The 16,185-nt window shown below is 31.1% G+C and overlaps 1 protein-coding gene across 2 annotated transcripts; it reads left to right on the top strand.

The window, feature by feature from the left end:
* The first annotated feature begins 361 nt into the window (after positions 1-361).
* Positions 362-5,053, top strand: LOC120088619 (uncharacterized). Of its 2 annotated transcripts, none has more exons than XM_090305514.1 (6): positions 362-720; positions 1,715-2,014; positions 3,064-3,198; positions 3,321-3,395; positions 4,542-4,658; positions 4,751-5,053. In XM_090305514.1, the coding sequence occupies exons 1-6, from the start codon at positions 511-513 to the stop codon at positions 4,910-4,912; spliced, it is 999 nt and encodes a 332-aa protein (XP_090161640.1). In that variant the 5' UTR covers positions 362-510; the 3' UTR covers positions 4,913-5,053. The 2 variants fall into 2 exon arrangements, with proteins under 2 accessions (XP_090161640.1, XP_038901961.1); XM_039046033.2 differs by having other exon boundaries at positions 4,530-4,658.
* The last annotated feature ends 11,132 nt before the right edge of the window (positions 5,054-16,185 follow it).

Below are 16,185 nucleotides of genomic sequence, written 5' to 3'. Positions count from 1 at the left end.
AAGTTATCCATAATCGTTAATATTAAACTGATATTCGATATCGACATTAATAGTTTAATCATCGATCATATGACTAATGGCAAAGAGTTCTTAAAAATAATAATAATTGAAAAAACAAAAACAAACTCATATGAGATTTGACCCATTCCATTTCACAAACGTCTCCTCTGAGTCTCTGACTGAATTCCCCCTTTTCGTTAAAAAAAATAATAAATAAAAGTAATTTAATTTACTGAAATTAAATAAAAATTCAGGCTTTTTTCACATACCCACGTGGCCGTCATGTCACCGGCCCCACCGCCCATGGCGTTGGCTCTCTCTCTCCGTTTTAACGTCCGCCGTTGCTGTCAGAATTCGGTGCCACTGCCACCCTTTTTTCCCCTTAATTTATTTCTTCTTTCTCACATTATTTATATATCTCTTCTCTTCTTTTTACTTTCATTCAACAACAACAAAAACCACAACGTTACTAAACACAATATTAACTCTTTTGGGCTGCCGGCCGGAGACATGTTCAAGTCGGAGATGACGGTGTCGGCTCGACTCAAACGGCGGCGACACCGCGGAAATTGCCAGAGCTTGTCTTCCGTCTCAGTTCCGGCAAGTCGGGTCGACCATTTCGAGGATCTAGTTAGACCCGGAGGTTTGTCCGAGTTGGCTAAGTACGAGATCTCCTCTACGGAATTTCGAATTAATATGATGTGTTCGCCCCTAGTAGAGGTGATGGTTCGTACTATATTAAATCATCACTAAACTCAAAAAATTTTAAATTACTATCTATTCTACTATATATTTATAATTTACTATCAATTTAATTGTACATTTATAATATTTTTTTTTAATTTTATGATTATATTCATTATTAGGTGATATTTTTTTCTTCTTTTGAGTGAGAAGATTTCTCTAATTTTAAGAGATTAATTTTGAGAAGGGTTAGTAATGATTATATGGGCAATACTACACTAACTTTAAATGACAGATAAAATATTAAATTATTAATAGTAACAAAAGTTTAAATGTAAAGATTGTTGTACATTTATTAGAGTACTGTTTGTAACTATTTTTTTTTTAAAAAAAATAGTGTTTCATCACCATTTTTTTATAAGTTTTTCACCTTTCTTAAAACTCATTTAAAATTTTTTATTTTTCAAAATTTAGCATGATTTTTAAAATTTTTTAAGTAGGTGATAAAAAAATAAAAAAAAAAAACAATGTGTAAAAGTAGTATTTACATACCTTTTAAAAATAGAAACAAAATAATTATCGAATGGGATATTTATTATTTGCTACATTCTCAACACTTCTTTTGTTTATTATAAAAGAAATACTTCATTAATAGATGATGTGAGAAACAGACAACAAAGTTACATTCTCAACATTAAGAATATGTCACAATTATAAAATAATAATAATAATCTCATTTGATTTTTAATTTTTGAAAATTAAGTTTATTAACGTTACTTAAGTTCTTTTATATTATTATATAAATTTGCAATTATTTTCCAAAATCCAAGTTGACTTTTGAAAACATAATAATTTTTTGTAATCTTATTTATACTTTTGAAATTTAGTTATGAAATCAAATGTTTTTTAAACAAAATAAAAACTATGACAAAGAAACCGTAAAAACAACAAACATAAATTTATAAAGCGGGTGACTGTCAAATGAGAAATGACATTATATTTAATCAGTTATTCATATTGTTCGACGCAGGCGAACTCCATGGTCGAGGGAGAGATTTCGAGAAAGAGAAAAGGCAAGAACAAGGAAACAAAATCGAAAGTGAGAAATGATAATAATAATAATAATGTTGACAGGGAGGATGGGAAAAGAACAGAGAAGAAAATGAAAGAGAAAGTTGAAGAAGATGAAGATGAATCAAAGATTACAGAGGAAACAGAGAGATGGAAAAAACATAATTCAAAAGCTTTAGAAGAAGTTCAAAAATCAGAATATGTTCATGTCAGAGCACGTCGAGGCCAAGCCACAGACAGCCATAGTCTTGCAGAAAGAGTACGTTTTTTTTGTTTGCTTTCGATTTAAAAAATTATAATTAATTAAGTTTTACTATTAAAATTAATTTTAAAATTTCAGTTCATAATTAATTTAAAATAATTAATAGACATTACCATAAATGAGTATTTAATAAAAATTGAGGTTAAAAGTATAAATCTTGAAATTTAGGAACTAAATGGAAAGAAAATTCAAATGTCAAAAGTAAAATTGTAACATTTTAAAACTTAGAGATTAAAATTAATCCAAAATCTAGGACCAAAAAGAATATTTTTCCTAGTTACATTACAAATTTAGTGTATGAACTTTCAATTTTTTATGAAATTCACGAACGTATTCGACACAAAATTGAAAATTTAGAGTTTTAATAGGCCTAATATTTAAATTCATATTTAATAGATCAATTAATTTTAAAAACTTCTAAATTTCTCATAAATTTATTAGACACCGAATTGAGAGTACACAGACATATTAGATTCTTTGAAAGTTCAAGAATAAAATACATATAAACATCAAAGTTTAGGATCTAAACTTATCATGTATTACTTTTTTTAGTCAAATTACAAAGTCCCACAAGTTTCAAAAGGTGTTTAATAGATTGTAAACTTTCAATTTTACATCCATAAAGTTCTTAAATGTAAAAAGTGTCAAAATAGATCTTAGACTTTCAATTTTGTATTTAATAAATCTCTATTTTATTCAATTTTGTATCTAATATGCCTTGACCACTTCAACATATATTTTTTTAAAAAAATTAAAGTATGTTAACGTATCTACTAAACATAAAATAAAAATTTTAGGGTTTCATTATACATTAAATTCAATTTTGTAGCTAATAAATCAATTCTATATCAATTAATAATTTTCTAAAAACAATTTGAATATATCGGAATATTCTATTAGATGTAAAATTGAAAGTTTAGAATTTAATAGACACAAAATTACGACTTTAATTTATTATACACTTTTAAAAATTTAGAGATCAAATAAATATACACGAAAGTCCTAATTTAACACGTTTTTTTTTTCTTTTAAATGGGAATATGCAGGCAAGGAGAGAAAAGATAAGTGAAAGAATGAAGTATTTGCAGAATTTGGTCCCTGGGTGTAACAAAATTGCTGGAAAAGCTGGAATGCTTGATGAAATTATTAATTATGTTCAATCTCTTCAGCAACAAGTTGAGGTCATAAATTCATCTAAATTAACTCAAAAAAAAAACATAATAATAACAACTTTTGAAAATTTTCACTGAAGTTTTTTCTTTTTCTTTTTCTTTTTCTTTTTTTTTTTTTCAATCTTGTGTAGTTCTTATCAAGGAAGGTGGCTGCTCTAAATCATAGAGTTGATTTTATCAATGTAGATGACCTCTTGGCCAAACAGGTGAGCTAGATAATATCTCAATCATACCATAGAAAATAAAAAGGTTAAGAGAACCACGTTTTAAGTCTCATTTGTTAACTATTTCATTTTTTATTTTTTTATTTTTAAAAATTAAGTTTATAGACACTACATCTACCTCACCTCCAATCTCTTTTTTCTTATCTACCTTTTACTAAATGGTTTAAAAAATCAATCTAAATTTTGAAAACTAAAAAAAATGGCTTTTAAAAACTTGTTTTTGGAATTTGAAATTTGGAATTCAACCATTGTACAATAAAGATTCAAATCATTATAAGAAATAGAAAGGTAATAGGCTTAATTTTCAAAAACTAAAAACAAAAAACAAAATGATTACCATACGGGATTTTTTGTTTTTGGTTTTTGAAAATTAAGCATATTTTCTTCCCATTTCTTACAATGATTTACATATTTTTTTAAGTATCATGATTGAATTATTAGTCAAATTCCAAAAATAAAAATAAGTTTTTAATAGTTACTTTTTTTAGGTTTCAAAGTTTGACTTAGTTTTTTAAATAGATAACAAAGACAGAAATTTGCAGATAGAAGTAGTATCTATAAATTTAATTTTCAAAAACAAAAAACTAAAAACCATATTGTTATCAAACGGGATCGAAATAATCATCAAATGGGTCTTAATATATATATTTTTTTCAATATGTTATAAATTATTCGAAGGATTTCAACTAAAATCGTACGATCTATTAGAAGTTGTAGATCAAGTAGGTTTACCATATATTTTCCATCGTATTAAAATATTTAGTATTTATAACTTAATTAATAAAATGTAGGGTAAATTACACTATTGACCTTTAGAATTTGGACAACTTGTTCATTAGTGACGTCAATAGGTCCAATGGTGAGTGTTATCTTTTGTAAATATATATATATATATAATCCAACGAGAAGAGTATTAGGTAACATTTCATCTCAAAATTAATTGATATTAATTCTTTATTTTTTAAGAATAATTATTCTAAATGACATCTATCAATGTCAGATATTTATTAGATATATATCAATGTCTATTACTGTCTATCATTAATATTCAGTGATATTTTGTTATATCGAAAAATAAATTGATTTATTTTTCTATATTTTAACGAATTTTTTCAGGAAAATTTACAGGTATTTCCAACGATAACAGCTGATTGTTCATCCTACTTTAATCAACTTGGAATGGGCTCAAGCTCTCTAACAGTCCCACAAACTCCATTGATCAATAACAACCTATCTTCAATTACTGTAATTTCCTTTTTTCTTTTTTTTTTTCTCTCTAATTCAAATTCTTCGTTTTTTTAAAAATGAATTTCTTTCCTTTTTTTTTTTTTTTACAGCATTTTGAACTTTCTTCAACTTGGGGAGGTGATTTACAGAGGTTTGAAGAATTAGGAGGGCCGCCATTGTTGTCGCCATCAAGCTTTTTATCGCAACAATGTTCAGGCATTGAAGATGAAAATGAAACATTATTTATGGACCACAAAGTTGTTCCATTTTAACGTTTAATTATTATTGCAGATATTCAAAATAAAAAAAAAAAATAATAATAAATAATGTCTTATGATGGAAATTCACTAAATTGTAGGTTGGTGTTACTATTGAATATATTCAATTTCATATGGATTTGGTATTTTTCAATACACCATTTTCTTTTCTTTTCTTTCTTTGTAATTAAGTTGAGATATTCATTTTAATTATAGTCTCTATCTATTTTTAGAGTTGATTTTGAGTCTTTGGTTTCAAAATGTTACATTTTCATACCTGAGTTTTGAGTTTAATTTATATTTGGTTTTCTAAATTTCAAATTATTACATTTTCATATTTAAATTTTGAGTTTAATTTATATTTGGTTCTCTAAGTTTCAAATTATTACATTTTCATACTTGAGTTTTGAGTTTAATTTATATTTGATTCTCTAAGTTTCAAATTATTACATTTTTTTCCTTTGAATTTTGAATTTCGTTTCAATTTATTATCCATAACTTCATAATTTGTAGTTTTAATATTTATTTTTATTAAATACTTAATTTTTAAATAAATAAATAAATCCTCGGTGTTAATGTATATTAATTAATTAAAAATTTTCATATGACAATTTAAATTAGTTGACTGAAAATTAATGTCAATAACAAAGTTTCAATTAAAAATTAAAATGCAAGAATGCTAGGAAAAAATGAATGCCAAAATCTACCTACTTTCAAGAAGCTTAATTAACAAGGGAAAAAAAATCAACTTACGAACAAAATCTCAAAACGAATAAACAAAAAGTATGTGAATAACTTTCGACTAAGAGAACAAGATCAAATCTTTTTTTTTTTTTTTTTAAAGTTTAAAATCGAATAACAAACCAACAATGCATGAATTTTTTTCACCTTTAAAAATTAGAACGGGTGCTTCCCTTCTCTAAAAATCAAAGTCATGACTACTTCTTAGCTCCTTTAAAAAACAAAACCACACCACCACTCAATTAATTGGACTTGTGACGAAAGCCCAATTTATCCCCTCATGTGTCTGTATCATCACTTACTACAACGTTTTGGTCTTTTATCATAGTTTATATGTAACAGTTTGAATGTTAGTCATAGTACAATTGTAACTAAATAGTTATTCGTTTTAATGTGATGACATTGGACATTGTTGCTAGATGACAACATATAATATTTTTGCCGCATTCTTAACGATGAAAATTATCATTCGTCACTAAATCGAGCCATGATTTTGATATAATCGCTAATATTTCATCACTAAAAGCTATATTTCCTTGATGAGGGAGAAATGGATTTGAAAAATCAATATACATATTTATATTTTTTAAGTTCAAAACTCCCTCAAGCCATGAGAATGTTTATGTCATCCCTAACCACTACCTATTAAGATAGGTATTAAATAATTTCAGGTGACAAGGTTTAATACTAAAGTACATCAAAAGTCCAAACCTAGCTAGGGCAGGCAAAAAAGGAAAAAAGAAGAGGAAAGGTATGGTTGGTTTGTGGGTAGTTGAAGAATGTTTTATTTGTCCCTAGTTGGAAATTGAATTCAATTTCATCAAACCTATGGATAAATTTATTATTATTATTATTATTATTTATAGGGAAAATGGAGAGTTTTGAGTATGTGGATGAGACTAGAGGACCACAGAAAGAGATGCCTGCACCTTCTTGTTACTTAGCTTTCAATTTGGTCCATAAGGCAAAAGAAAGAGATCTCATTGATTCTACGTTTGGGTCAATGGATGGGGAGATATGATTTTGTTCTTTCATTTTCTTTGGTCCCAAATTTTGGGTGCTACCTTATCTTTTCTTCTTTTTGCCCTCTCTAAATGTCAATTCTCATTTCTCATCTCAACTTTGACGGCGTAGAAATTAGTTTAATATTAATTTCGAGTTGTTTAGTCATGAAGTCTCGTAGTGTAGGTTGTAAATAAGTAATAAAATTGATGTTAATAAGTCTTGCTCACGGTGGATTTAAAAACTCCTAGACCAAACAAAGAAGGGAATTAAAATCTCTACCCCATTTCTCAAATACCCCATGGTCTTGTTTGTTTCTTCAAATAAAAAAATAATATAAAATTAGATTATTTTTACGAGATCCAACAAGCTGGTTACTAAGGTTTTACTGTATTCTAACTTATGGACATATAGGTTGTTGATCCAAAATCTAGACAAGGTAGAAACGGTAAATTTATTTGTATAGAAAAAAAAGAAACTCCTACAAAAAAAAAAAATAAATAATAACTGTATCCACCAATGTGATAGATATTGCGTCCACTCTGATCTTTAAGTTAGAAAACAAATCAAAACTTAAAGTATTAAACTTTAACGGAATTCACTTAAAGAGTCTTCATGACATGTTTATAGAGTCTATTGCTCTAATCTTTTTAGGCTCATATTTCAAAACCTCTTTAGGATACGTTTTAGGCTTCATTGGACTAGACGACTCGAATGGGATATTCCCAAGGGTTTTTGTTAGGCTCGATCTTGGCTTGGGCCGAGGTCGAGCAACTTGGAACAGGATTTGGTTCTTCTTCCTTCTTTCCTTTTACCCTCTCTTGGGCCTTAATTGTTTTTTTTTTTTTCCGGCCCTAGCTCCTCCTCTTAGATTGATTTGCTGCCCAAATTGTGTCTTAGAACAATTTTACCCCTAATCCAAAAATTTTCCACAATATAGGTGTTTAGAAAGTTATCCATTTTCTCCTTAATTCTCATCTGCAAATGTGTGCAATCATTGTTAACATTTGTTTATAATGTTTGGAGCAATTGTGCAACACTAGTAAATATTGCACACAATTGCCCACAAAGAAATACAGAGTAAATGAATATGATTATACACTTAAAACAAAAAACAAAACAAAACATAAATATGTAAACCAAATGAGAGGAACATAAGCTTCAATGAGCATATATGATCAGAAACAAGAACTTGAAAACACAAGATTGAAATGATAGGTAGTTAAAGACATTGTTTACAACAATCAAGTGCTTATCTGAAGACAATTAATTGCTTTGTACGGGTTGCTAGCAATTCCAAGTGAGTACAATAACAAGACTCTAAGATAATTACTTTCAAACCATAATAAAAATAGGGAGAGACATTTTTATAGATTGATGAACACATATGCAAGCTAGCATTATAATTACAATCATACAAAACATGTAACTCTCCTTCAAAACAAACAAACGATAGCACAATAGAATATATGGTGTATAAATTAAAGAGGTCAAGATATGAACTTAATTAACAAGCTTTCCAATAATGGTATCTTAAGTTTAATGATACCATCACATTCTTTGGATTTAAAAAAAATATTGTTGATCAATGTATATATCTAAAGATCAGTGGAAATAAAATTTATAATTTTTGTTCTATATTGTTGATGACATTGTTGGTGAAAATTGGATTTTGAAAAGAAAAATGGTTTTTGAGAATCCCACACTGGTTAAGTTAGGAAGTGAAGTCTTCTTCATATACTCCCATTTTAGACCTTAGGCTTGGGTCCCAAGGGGTACCCATATTTTAGAGGGAGTGAGGAGATAGATCAATGTGGGTACGGTGAAAATCTCATATGTGCGTGCCATCCCAACGAGGCAATCAATTATTTTTATTTTACTATTATTATTTTTTCAATGCTCCACGTGTTGCAATGAGTATCAAGTCTTTAGTGCGCATGTTCAATGGCTCCACGTATTTGGTGGCTTTGCACGTTCTATGGTCGAGCACTGTTTGCGGTTCATATTGTTGGCTCTTTGCACCTATAAAAGGCACAAGCCTTCAGCCTCTCAAACCACCTCTTCATTCAGAATACTCTCCACTCTCATCTCTCAACCCTTTTTTCCTATTTATATTCTCCTGATCATTTTTTTTCAAGCAATCAATCTGAAAGGTGTGGGTTTTTCAGTCGATAACGGTGCACCTCCGATCGAGACCTTTTTAGGGTTGTTTTATCCTAGGGACGTGGCAATACTGTTGACCTGCATGTACACCTGGGCAGAGTCACGAAACATCTTAAAGAGAGTGAGCTCTGTGACTCAGCCCGTAACGAGTTTTTATTTTGCAAGTTCTACATTTCTAATGACCACGGTTTCTAATTGTTCGCTGCTGTCAATTTTTACCATCGAAGGGTGGTCGGTACTAACATTTTTAAGACGTTTTGTTCTGTCAATTCTGCAACAACCCTCACAAGCAACAACGACATTATAACATCCGACCTCAACTGTCCATTCCGGTTCGAAGGGGCGGACTTCAAACCATGGAAGCAGAAAATTATGTTCTTTCTTACTTTAAGAAAGTTGTGATGCTCATACCACGGATAAGTCAATCGTCCCAATAGAAGATCCATTTGAACAACAAATAAAAAAAGTTGTTGATTGGGAAGGGAAAGATTTTTTATGTAAAATTTTATATTGAATGGTTTGACTGATGATCTTTATGACTACTACAACATGATGAAGACAGCAAAGGAAGTCAAGGATGCCCTGTAGAAGAAATACGACACCGAGGAGGCCGAGTCGAAAAAATATGCTGTCAGCCGTTACCTCAAGTTCCAGATGATGGATGACAAATCTGTGGAGGCCCAGTCACATGAACTGCAGAAGATAGCCCATGAAACAATAACTGAAGGTATGCCTCTAGATGAACAATTCTAAGTTGTTGTTATTATTGACAATCTGCACCTTTGTGGAAAGATTTCAAGAATACTTTGAGGCATAAAACTAAGGAGTTTTCCTTGGAGAGTATTATCACCCGATTAAAGATTGAGGAGGAAACCCAGAAGCAGGACTAGAAGGAGGATGTGAACATCGTACCTGGGAAATCTGCCTCTACCATGATACAGTCTAACCAAAAGTCTAAGGAGACAAAAAGGAAAAGTCAGAACCATGGTTCCAACAACCAGAACTAACAGAAGAAGAAGAAACCTCACATCGGGAGAAATGGTATAGTTCTTTTGCTTTAACTATAATAAACCTGGACACATGGCTAGGAACTGTAGGAACAGGCGTCATCCCACTAGTTAGGTGAACGTGATAGAGGAACCATTAGTTGCCATGATCACAGAATTAAATGTGATTGATGGTTATGAGGGGTGCTAGATAGACACTAGCGCCACGTGCCATGTTTGTCACGACCTGTCGTTTTAAAACTTATATTGAAACTAAGGATAAGAATATTATGGTAAGGGATCACCACTCTAGGAAAGTTGCTAAAACCTGTGAGGTAGAGTTGAAGCTTACCTCCGGGAAGACCCTCACGTTGAAGGATGTTCTGTACACTCCGAAGATAAGAAAGAATTTTGTCTCGAGCTATCTCCTCAACAAGACCTATTTACTCAAACCATAGGTGCAGATTTATATACCCTTACCAAAAACAATGTATTCGTAGGGAAGGGGTATGCAACTGAGAGAATGTTCAGATTAAATTTAGATATTAATAAAATGAAATCTTTTGTGTATACGATGTGTTCTATGAATGTTTGGCATGTTATACTCTGTCATGTTAATAAGAAATTAATTAGTAACATGATTAGGTTGGAAATGATTCCTAAGTTATCAATGAATGAATTTGATAAATACGAGTATTGTAGTCAGGCTAAAATTACTAAAACTCTGCATAAATTTGTAATTGGGATTTCTGAGCCTCTAGATTTATTTCATTATGATTTATGTGAATTTGATGGTATCTTGACTAGGAACAGTAAAATATATTTTATTACTTTTATTGATGATTGCTCTGATTTTACTTTTGTATATTTGTTGAAAAACAAAAGTGATGCTTTTGATGCCTTCAAATTATTTTTAACTGAGATAGAAAATTAGTTTAATTGAAAGGTTAAAAGACTTCGTAGGGATAAGGGAACTGATTACGACTCAGACAGCTTTAATAAGTTCTTTAACTCTCATGGAATAATACACGAAAAGACTGCACCTTACTTTCCTAATATGAACAAAAATCCGAAAGGAAAAATAAAACTTTAGTTGAACTAGTAATTGTTATTTTACTTCGTTTAGGAGCTACGTCATATTGATGGGGTGAAATCATCCTTATCGTGTGCTATGTCCTCAATAGAATACCAATGTCTAAAAATACAATTTTACCTTGCGAAGTCCTTAAGAATAAGAAACCAAACCTATCATATTTAGAACATGCAGTTGTCTAGCCTTTGTAAGGATTCCAGACCCTAAAAGAAGAAAGCTAGCCAATAGAGCATATGAATGCATCTTTATAGGTTATGCCATAATTAGTAAAGCCTATAGTTTCTATGATCTAGTAAATCAAGTGATCATTGAGTCAAATGATGGCGACTTCTTTGAGGATAGATTTTCTTTTAAATCGAAAAATAGTGGGGGCTCGGGATCCAGTAGTCTAACCCTAGTTAGTAATTCCACCTCTATAGAGGAAGCTGACCCAGAACCTAGAAGAAGCAAAAGAATTAGAACCACCAAGGATTTTGAGGATGACTTCCAGACCTATAATATAGAAAAAGATCCTAAAGTCCTAAAAGCTGCCTTGTCCTCTATAGATGCCAACTTATGGCAAGAAGCCATAAATGATGAATAGACTCTTTAAAGTCAAATAAGACATGGCACTTAGTAGACTTACCTCCAAGTTACAAGGCAATAGAGTGTAAATGGATCTTAAGGAAGAAACTTAGACCCGATGAAACAGTTGACAAGTTTAAAGTCAAGTTAATGACAATGGGTTCTAAACGAAGAGAAAACATAGACTTCTTTGATACCTTCTCTCCTGTCACTCGAATTACCTCAATCCGTGTTTTTTTCTTTCTCGCTACCCTTTATAATCTCTTAGTACATCAGATGGATGTAAAGACTGCTTTCCTAAACGATAAACTTGAAGAAGAGATTTACATGGAACAACCTGAGGGTTTTGTAGTCCATGGTTAAGAAAGTAAGATTTGTAAACTAGATAAATTTTTCTATAGTCTGAAACAAGCTCCTAAGCGATGATATGAAAAGTTTGATAACCTAATCCTTTCTAAAGGTTTTAAAGTCAATGAAAGTGACAAATGCATCTACTATAAGGTTAAAAATAATCTTTGCACCATCCTATATCTATATATAGATGATTTGTTAATTTTTGGGTCAAACTTGCACATCATACATGATGTGAAATCTACATTGAGTGCAAACTTTAACATGAAAGACTTAGGAGAAGCAAATGTAATCTTAGTCATAAAAGTGACTAGGTCTGAAAAAGGAATTTCTTTAGATCAATCTCATTATGTAGAAAAGATTCTAAAGAAATATAATTACTTTGAATGTAAACTAGCAAGTACACCTTATGACCTTAGTGTTAAATTGTTCAAGAATACTAGTGATGGTGCTAATCAATCTGAGTATGCAAGCATCATAGGCAGTCTTAGATATGTTGCTGACTGTGCTAGGCCTGATATAGCTTATGTTGTTGGATTACTTTGTAGGTTTGCAAGCAGACCTAGTATAGAGCATTGGAATGCTATAGAAAGGGTTATGAGGTACTCGAAGAAAACCCATAACTTAGGATTACATTATCAGAAGTTTTTCGCTTCTTGGAAGGATTCAGCGATGTTGACCGAAACTCTCTCTCGGATGAATCAAAGGCTACAAGTGGCTATATTTTTAATATAGCAGGTGGAGCTGTCTCTTAGAAGTCCAAGAAACAGACTATTTTAGCCCAATCTACGATGGAGTAAAAAATGATAACACTAGCAACAACTAGTGAAGAAGCAGGCTGGTTTAGAAGTCTGCTATCAGAGATTCCTCTATGGGAAAAGCCTCAGTCGTATTGATCCATTGCTATAGTACTACAGCAATTGCAAAAGTTCAGAACCGTTATTTCAACGAAAAGAGATGAAAACTACGTCGTAAGCACAGTACCATTAGAAAGTTTGTCACTACTAGTGCAGTTAGAATAGATCATATACAGACTAAAGGACTGGCCAGAGAGAAGATTTCCAAAACCTTAGAAAGGATGGGACTCTTGCCTATAGAGAGATGAATCACTATGAGAAAAATCCAATCTGTAGATTGGAGATCCCAAAAATCAGGTTCATTGGGTAATAACTGATTACAAGTGACACAAAGTGAATCATGCTAAAACTAACATAGAGTCCCCTTCCTATGACTAGAGTCTGAGCATAATATCCTGAAGCGTAAGAAATGTTGAACTTAGTTCTTAATGAGATCTATACTTGATGTCAAGTGGGGTACCTAGCTACAGGAGTACTCTTGATAGACTCACCTATGTGAATGTGGAAGTGGGGGCCACTTTTTGTGGAGTTTTTAGGCAAACTCTCTAGAGCATTCACTAAACTGAATACACACGCTAGGCCTTAAAGCACAGGCTTTTCGAACTTCTTTTTAATGATACTGTGTGAGATGTTGTTAGAGATAGAGTTTAAAATGAAGGATTACTTTAGTATATTCTGAATCATCTACACTATGTAAAGGTTCAAGTCGTAAGACACCTTTACTTATGCACAGTGTTGTATAGACTGAAACTGCTCGATGAAAAATGTGTTTCTTATATATTTAAATTTTTAAGTGGGGGATTGTTGGTGAAAATTGGATTTTAAAAAGAAAAATGGCTTTTGAGAATCCCACAACGGTTAAGTTGGGAAGTGAAGTCTCCTTCATATACTCTCATTTTGGACCTTAGACTTGGGCCTTAAGTGGTACCCATATTTTAGAGGGAATGAGGAAATAGACCAATGTAAGTACGGTGGAAATCCCACACGCGCGTGCTACCGCCATCCGTCTGGTCCGACGTGGCGAGTGTGTGATTATTTTTTTAAAAAATTATTATTATTAATTATTATTATTTTATTTTTTTCAACGCTCCACGTGTCGCAATGAGTGACAAGTCTTCAGCACGCACGTTTAGTGGCTCCACATATTTTACGGCTCTGCACGTTTTGTGGCCGAGCGCTGTTTGCGGCTAATACTGTTGGTTCTCTACACCTATAAAAGGCGCAAGCCTTCAACCTTTCAAACCATCTCTTCATTCAAAATATTCTCCACTCTCCTCTCTCAACCCTCTTTTCCAGCCTGAACGATGTTAGTTTTTTTGTCGGTGACGGTACATCTCCGATCGGGACCTTTTTGGGGGCTTTATCCTGAGGACGAGGTGACAATACTATTGACCTGCTTGCACACCTGGGCAGAGCCATGAAACGTCTTAAAAAAAAGTGAGATCCGTGACTCAGCTTGTACGAGTTTTTGTTTTGCAGGCTCCACATTCCTAATGACCACGTTTTTAACTGTTCGCTACTGTCAAGTTTCACTGTCGGAGGGTGATCGGTACTAACAAACATCTTATTGGCTACTAATGACTTTGGTTTATTATGTTAAACTAAATAATTTCTCTCTAAATATGAAACGAAAGATATGGGGAGGCATCCTATATAATTGAAATTGTAATCATTTGACACAGAATAATTTCCATTATGAATGGTCATAAACTATTGAAATTCATTGTAGTGACAAATTTAATTTACAGACCTAAAATTCGTAATTTAAACGACCATTTAAAAACTTTTGAATTGAAAAATCATAACACCATGCTTTTTTCACATATTTACACCAAAAATCATCATATATAGGGTCCATTTAGATAGACTTGAGAAAAAAGTGTTTTAAAAAAATCATTTTTATTTAAACACTTTTGACAAAAGTTGTTGAAAATATTCTTCAAAAGCTATTTTGAGTGGTTGCCAAACATTTCAACTTTTTTATAAAATGACTTATTTTTTAAATTAAACGGTTGAAAAGACATTCCAAACACACCCTTAATTATGATTAAAATTATTAAAGTATTTTTTTTTTATTCAAAGATCGTGTATGGAAGTCATTACAAGGGTGGAAAGACAGGTTCTTTTCGCTTGGAGCGAAGGAGATCTTAATTAATAACCTGTTTGGAAACTCATGATTTTAAGGGATTTCAATTCAAGATAGATTTCAAATGAATTCTATTGTTTGGTACTGCAGGAAATGAAATGATTTTAAAATTCGAATAATTTCAAATTCTATTTTACTTAAAAAACTTTCTTGACTAAAATGCTCAGATTTTGCAAGATATTATAAGATTGAAAGTAAATTACATAACCTTGTCAAATTCAAATTTTCAACTAACACATCATAGTAAAAAACCTATATTAATAAATTCTTAACTTTATTTTCTTTTCTGATTACCATCCCAACAATAAATTTTGAAAATATTTATAACAAATCTTTCTTGTTTCAAACAAAGTAATTAATTTAAAATCATTTATCGAATTTCAAATCAGCTCAAGCCATACCTGTAGGATTGTATCAGCAATAGCGAAAGCACAAGAATCATCTAATCACTCAAATTCACTAATTTTGCCAAAATATAAAACATGCTTTTGCAGAAACAAGTGAGTTTCAAGACATACCTCTTGTAGAACTTCTTCAAAGCTCCTTCTCCACTTCTTATCTTCTCTGAATCTTGTTGTAGACCATCTCAAGATCCTTCCCACTATTCTCTTGGTACTCTAGATTAAGTTGTAGGACTCAAAATAAGCTTGAATCAAGGGATGAAGGAGAAAAGCTCATTGCAGCAACCTTGTTGAAGAACCTTTCTTCAAACCGAATTTTCTCTAAAATTCTCTATAGATTGCATGCTCGATTTTCACTCCAATTTCTTCATTATATTGCAGATCAACATGCATAGGAGAGACTTGCATGAGTTGCAGCTCATGCTTGGAGAAGACAAGGCAAGATTGAATGCTTCATGTGTGAGCAACTTCAAAGATGGATAATAAAGAAACTCTTTTTTTCCATTTTAGTGTTTTGTTTATTTTTTTTTTATCTTTATCTTTATCTTTTTCAATTTTATCATAAAATCAAATTTTGATTTAAAAAATCTATTTTGATTTTAAAAAAGAAAAATTAATTAATTTCATAAATTAATCATTAAATAAAACTTAATTAATTTAATATCAAATATTAAATTAATTTTAACACATATCCATCTTTATACATTTAAATCATATTTAAATATATATAAATTCTCCTATTTCATTTAATTCTCAAATTAAACATGTACTTATATCTCATATAATTATTAATTCCCTTAATTCTAATTTGAGCGTTTCAAATTAACTTATCACGTTATTCTTGAGCTAGCCCGTTACGAGCTAGTAGAGGGACCTCGCGGACCTATAGATCATGGGTTCCAACGATCTGAGATTAATTGGCTAAACTCGTTAGACGAAATTAATCCCCCATTCTTTAACTAATGGGTTACTCCACTAAAGTCT

Source organism: Benincasa hispida, chromosome 10, assembly GCF_027475165.1.
Source record: "Benincasa hispida cultivar pf3 chromosome 10, pf3_genome.v1.1, whole genome shotgun sequence".
NCBI lineage: Eukaryota > Viridiplantae > Streptophyta > Magnoliopsida > Cucurbitales > Cucurbitaceae > Benincasa > Benincasa hispida.
Note: the sequence above shows the minus strand (reverse complement) of the source record. Positions and strands in the feature narration are given on the sequence as shown.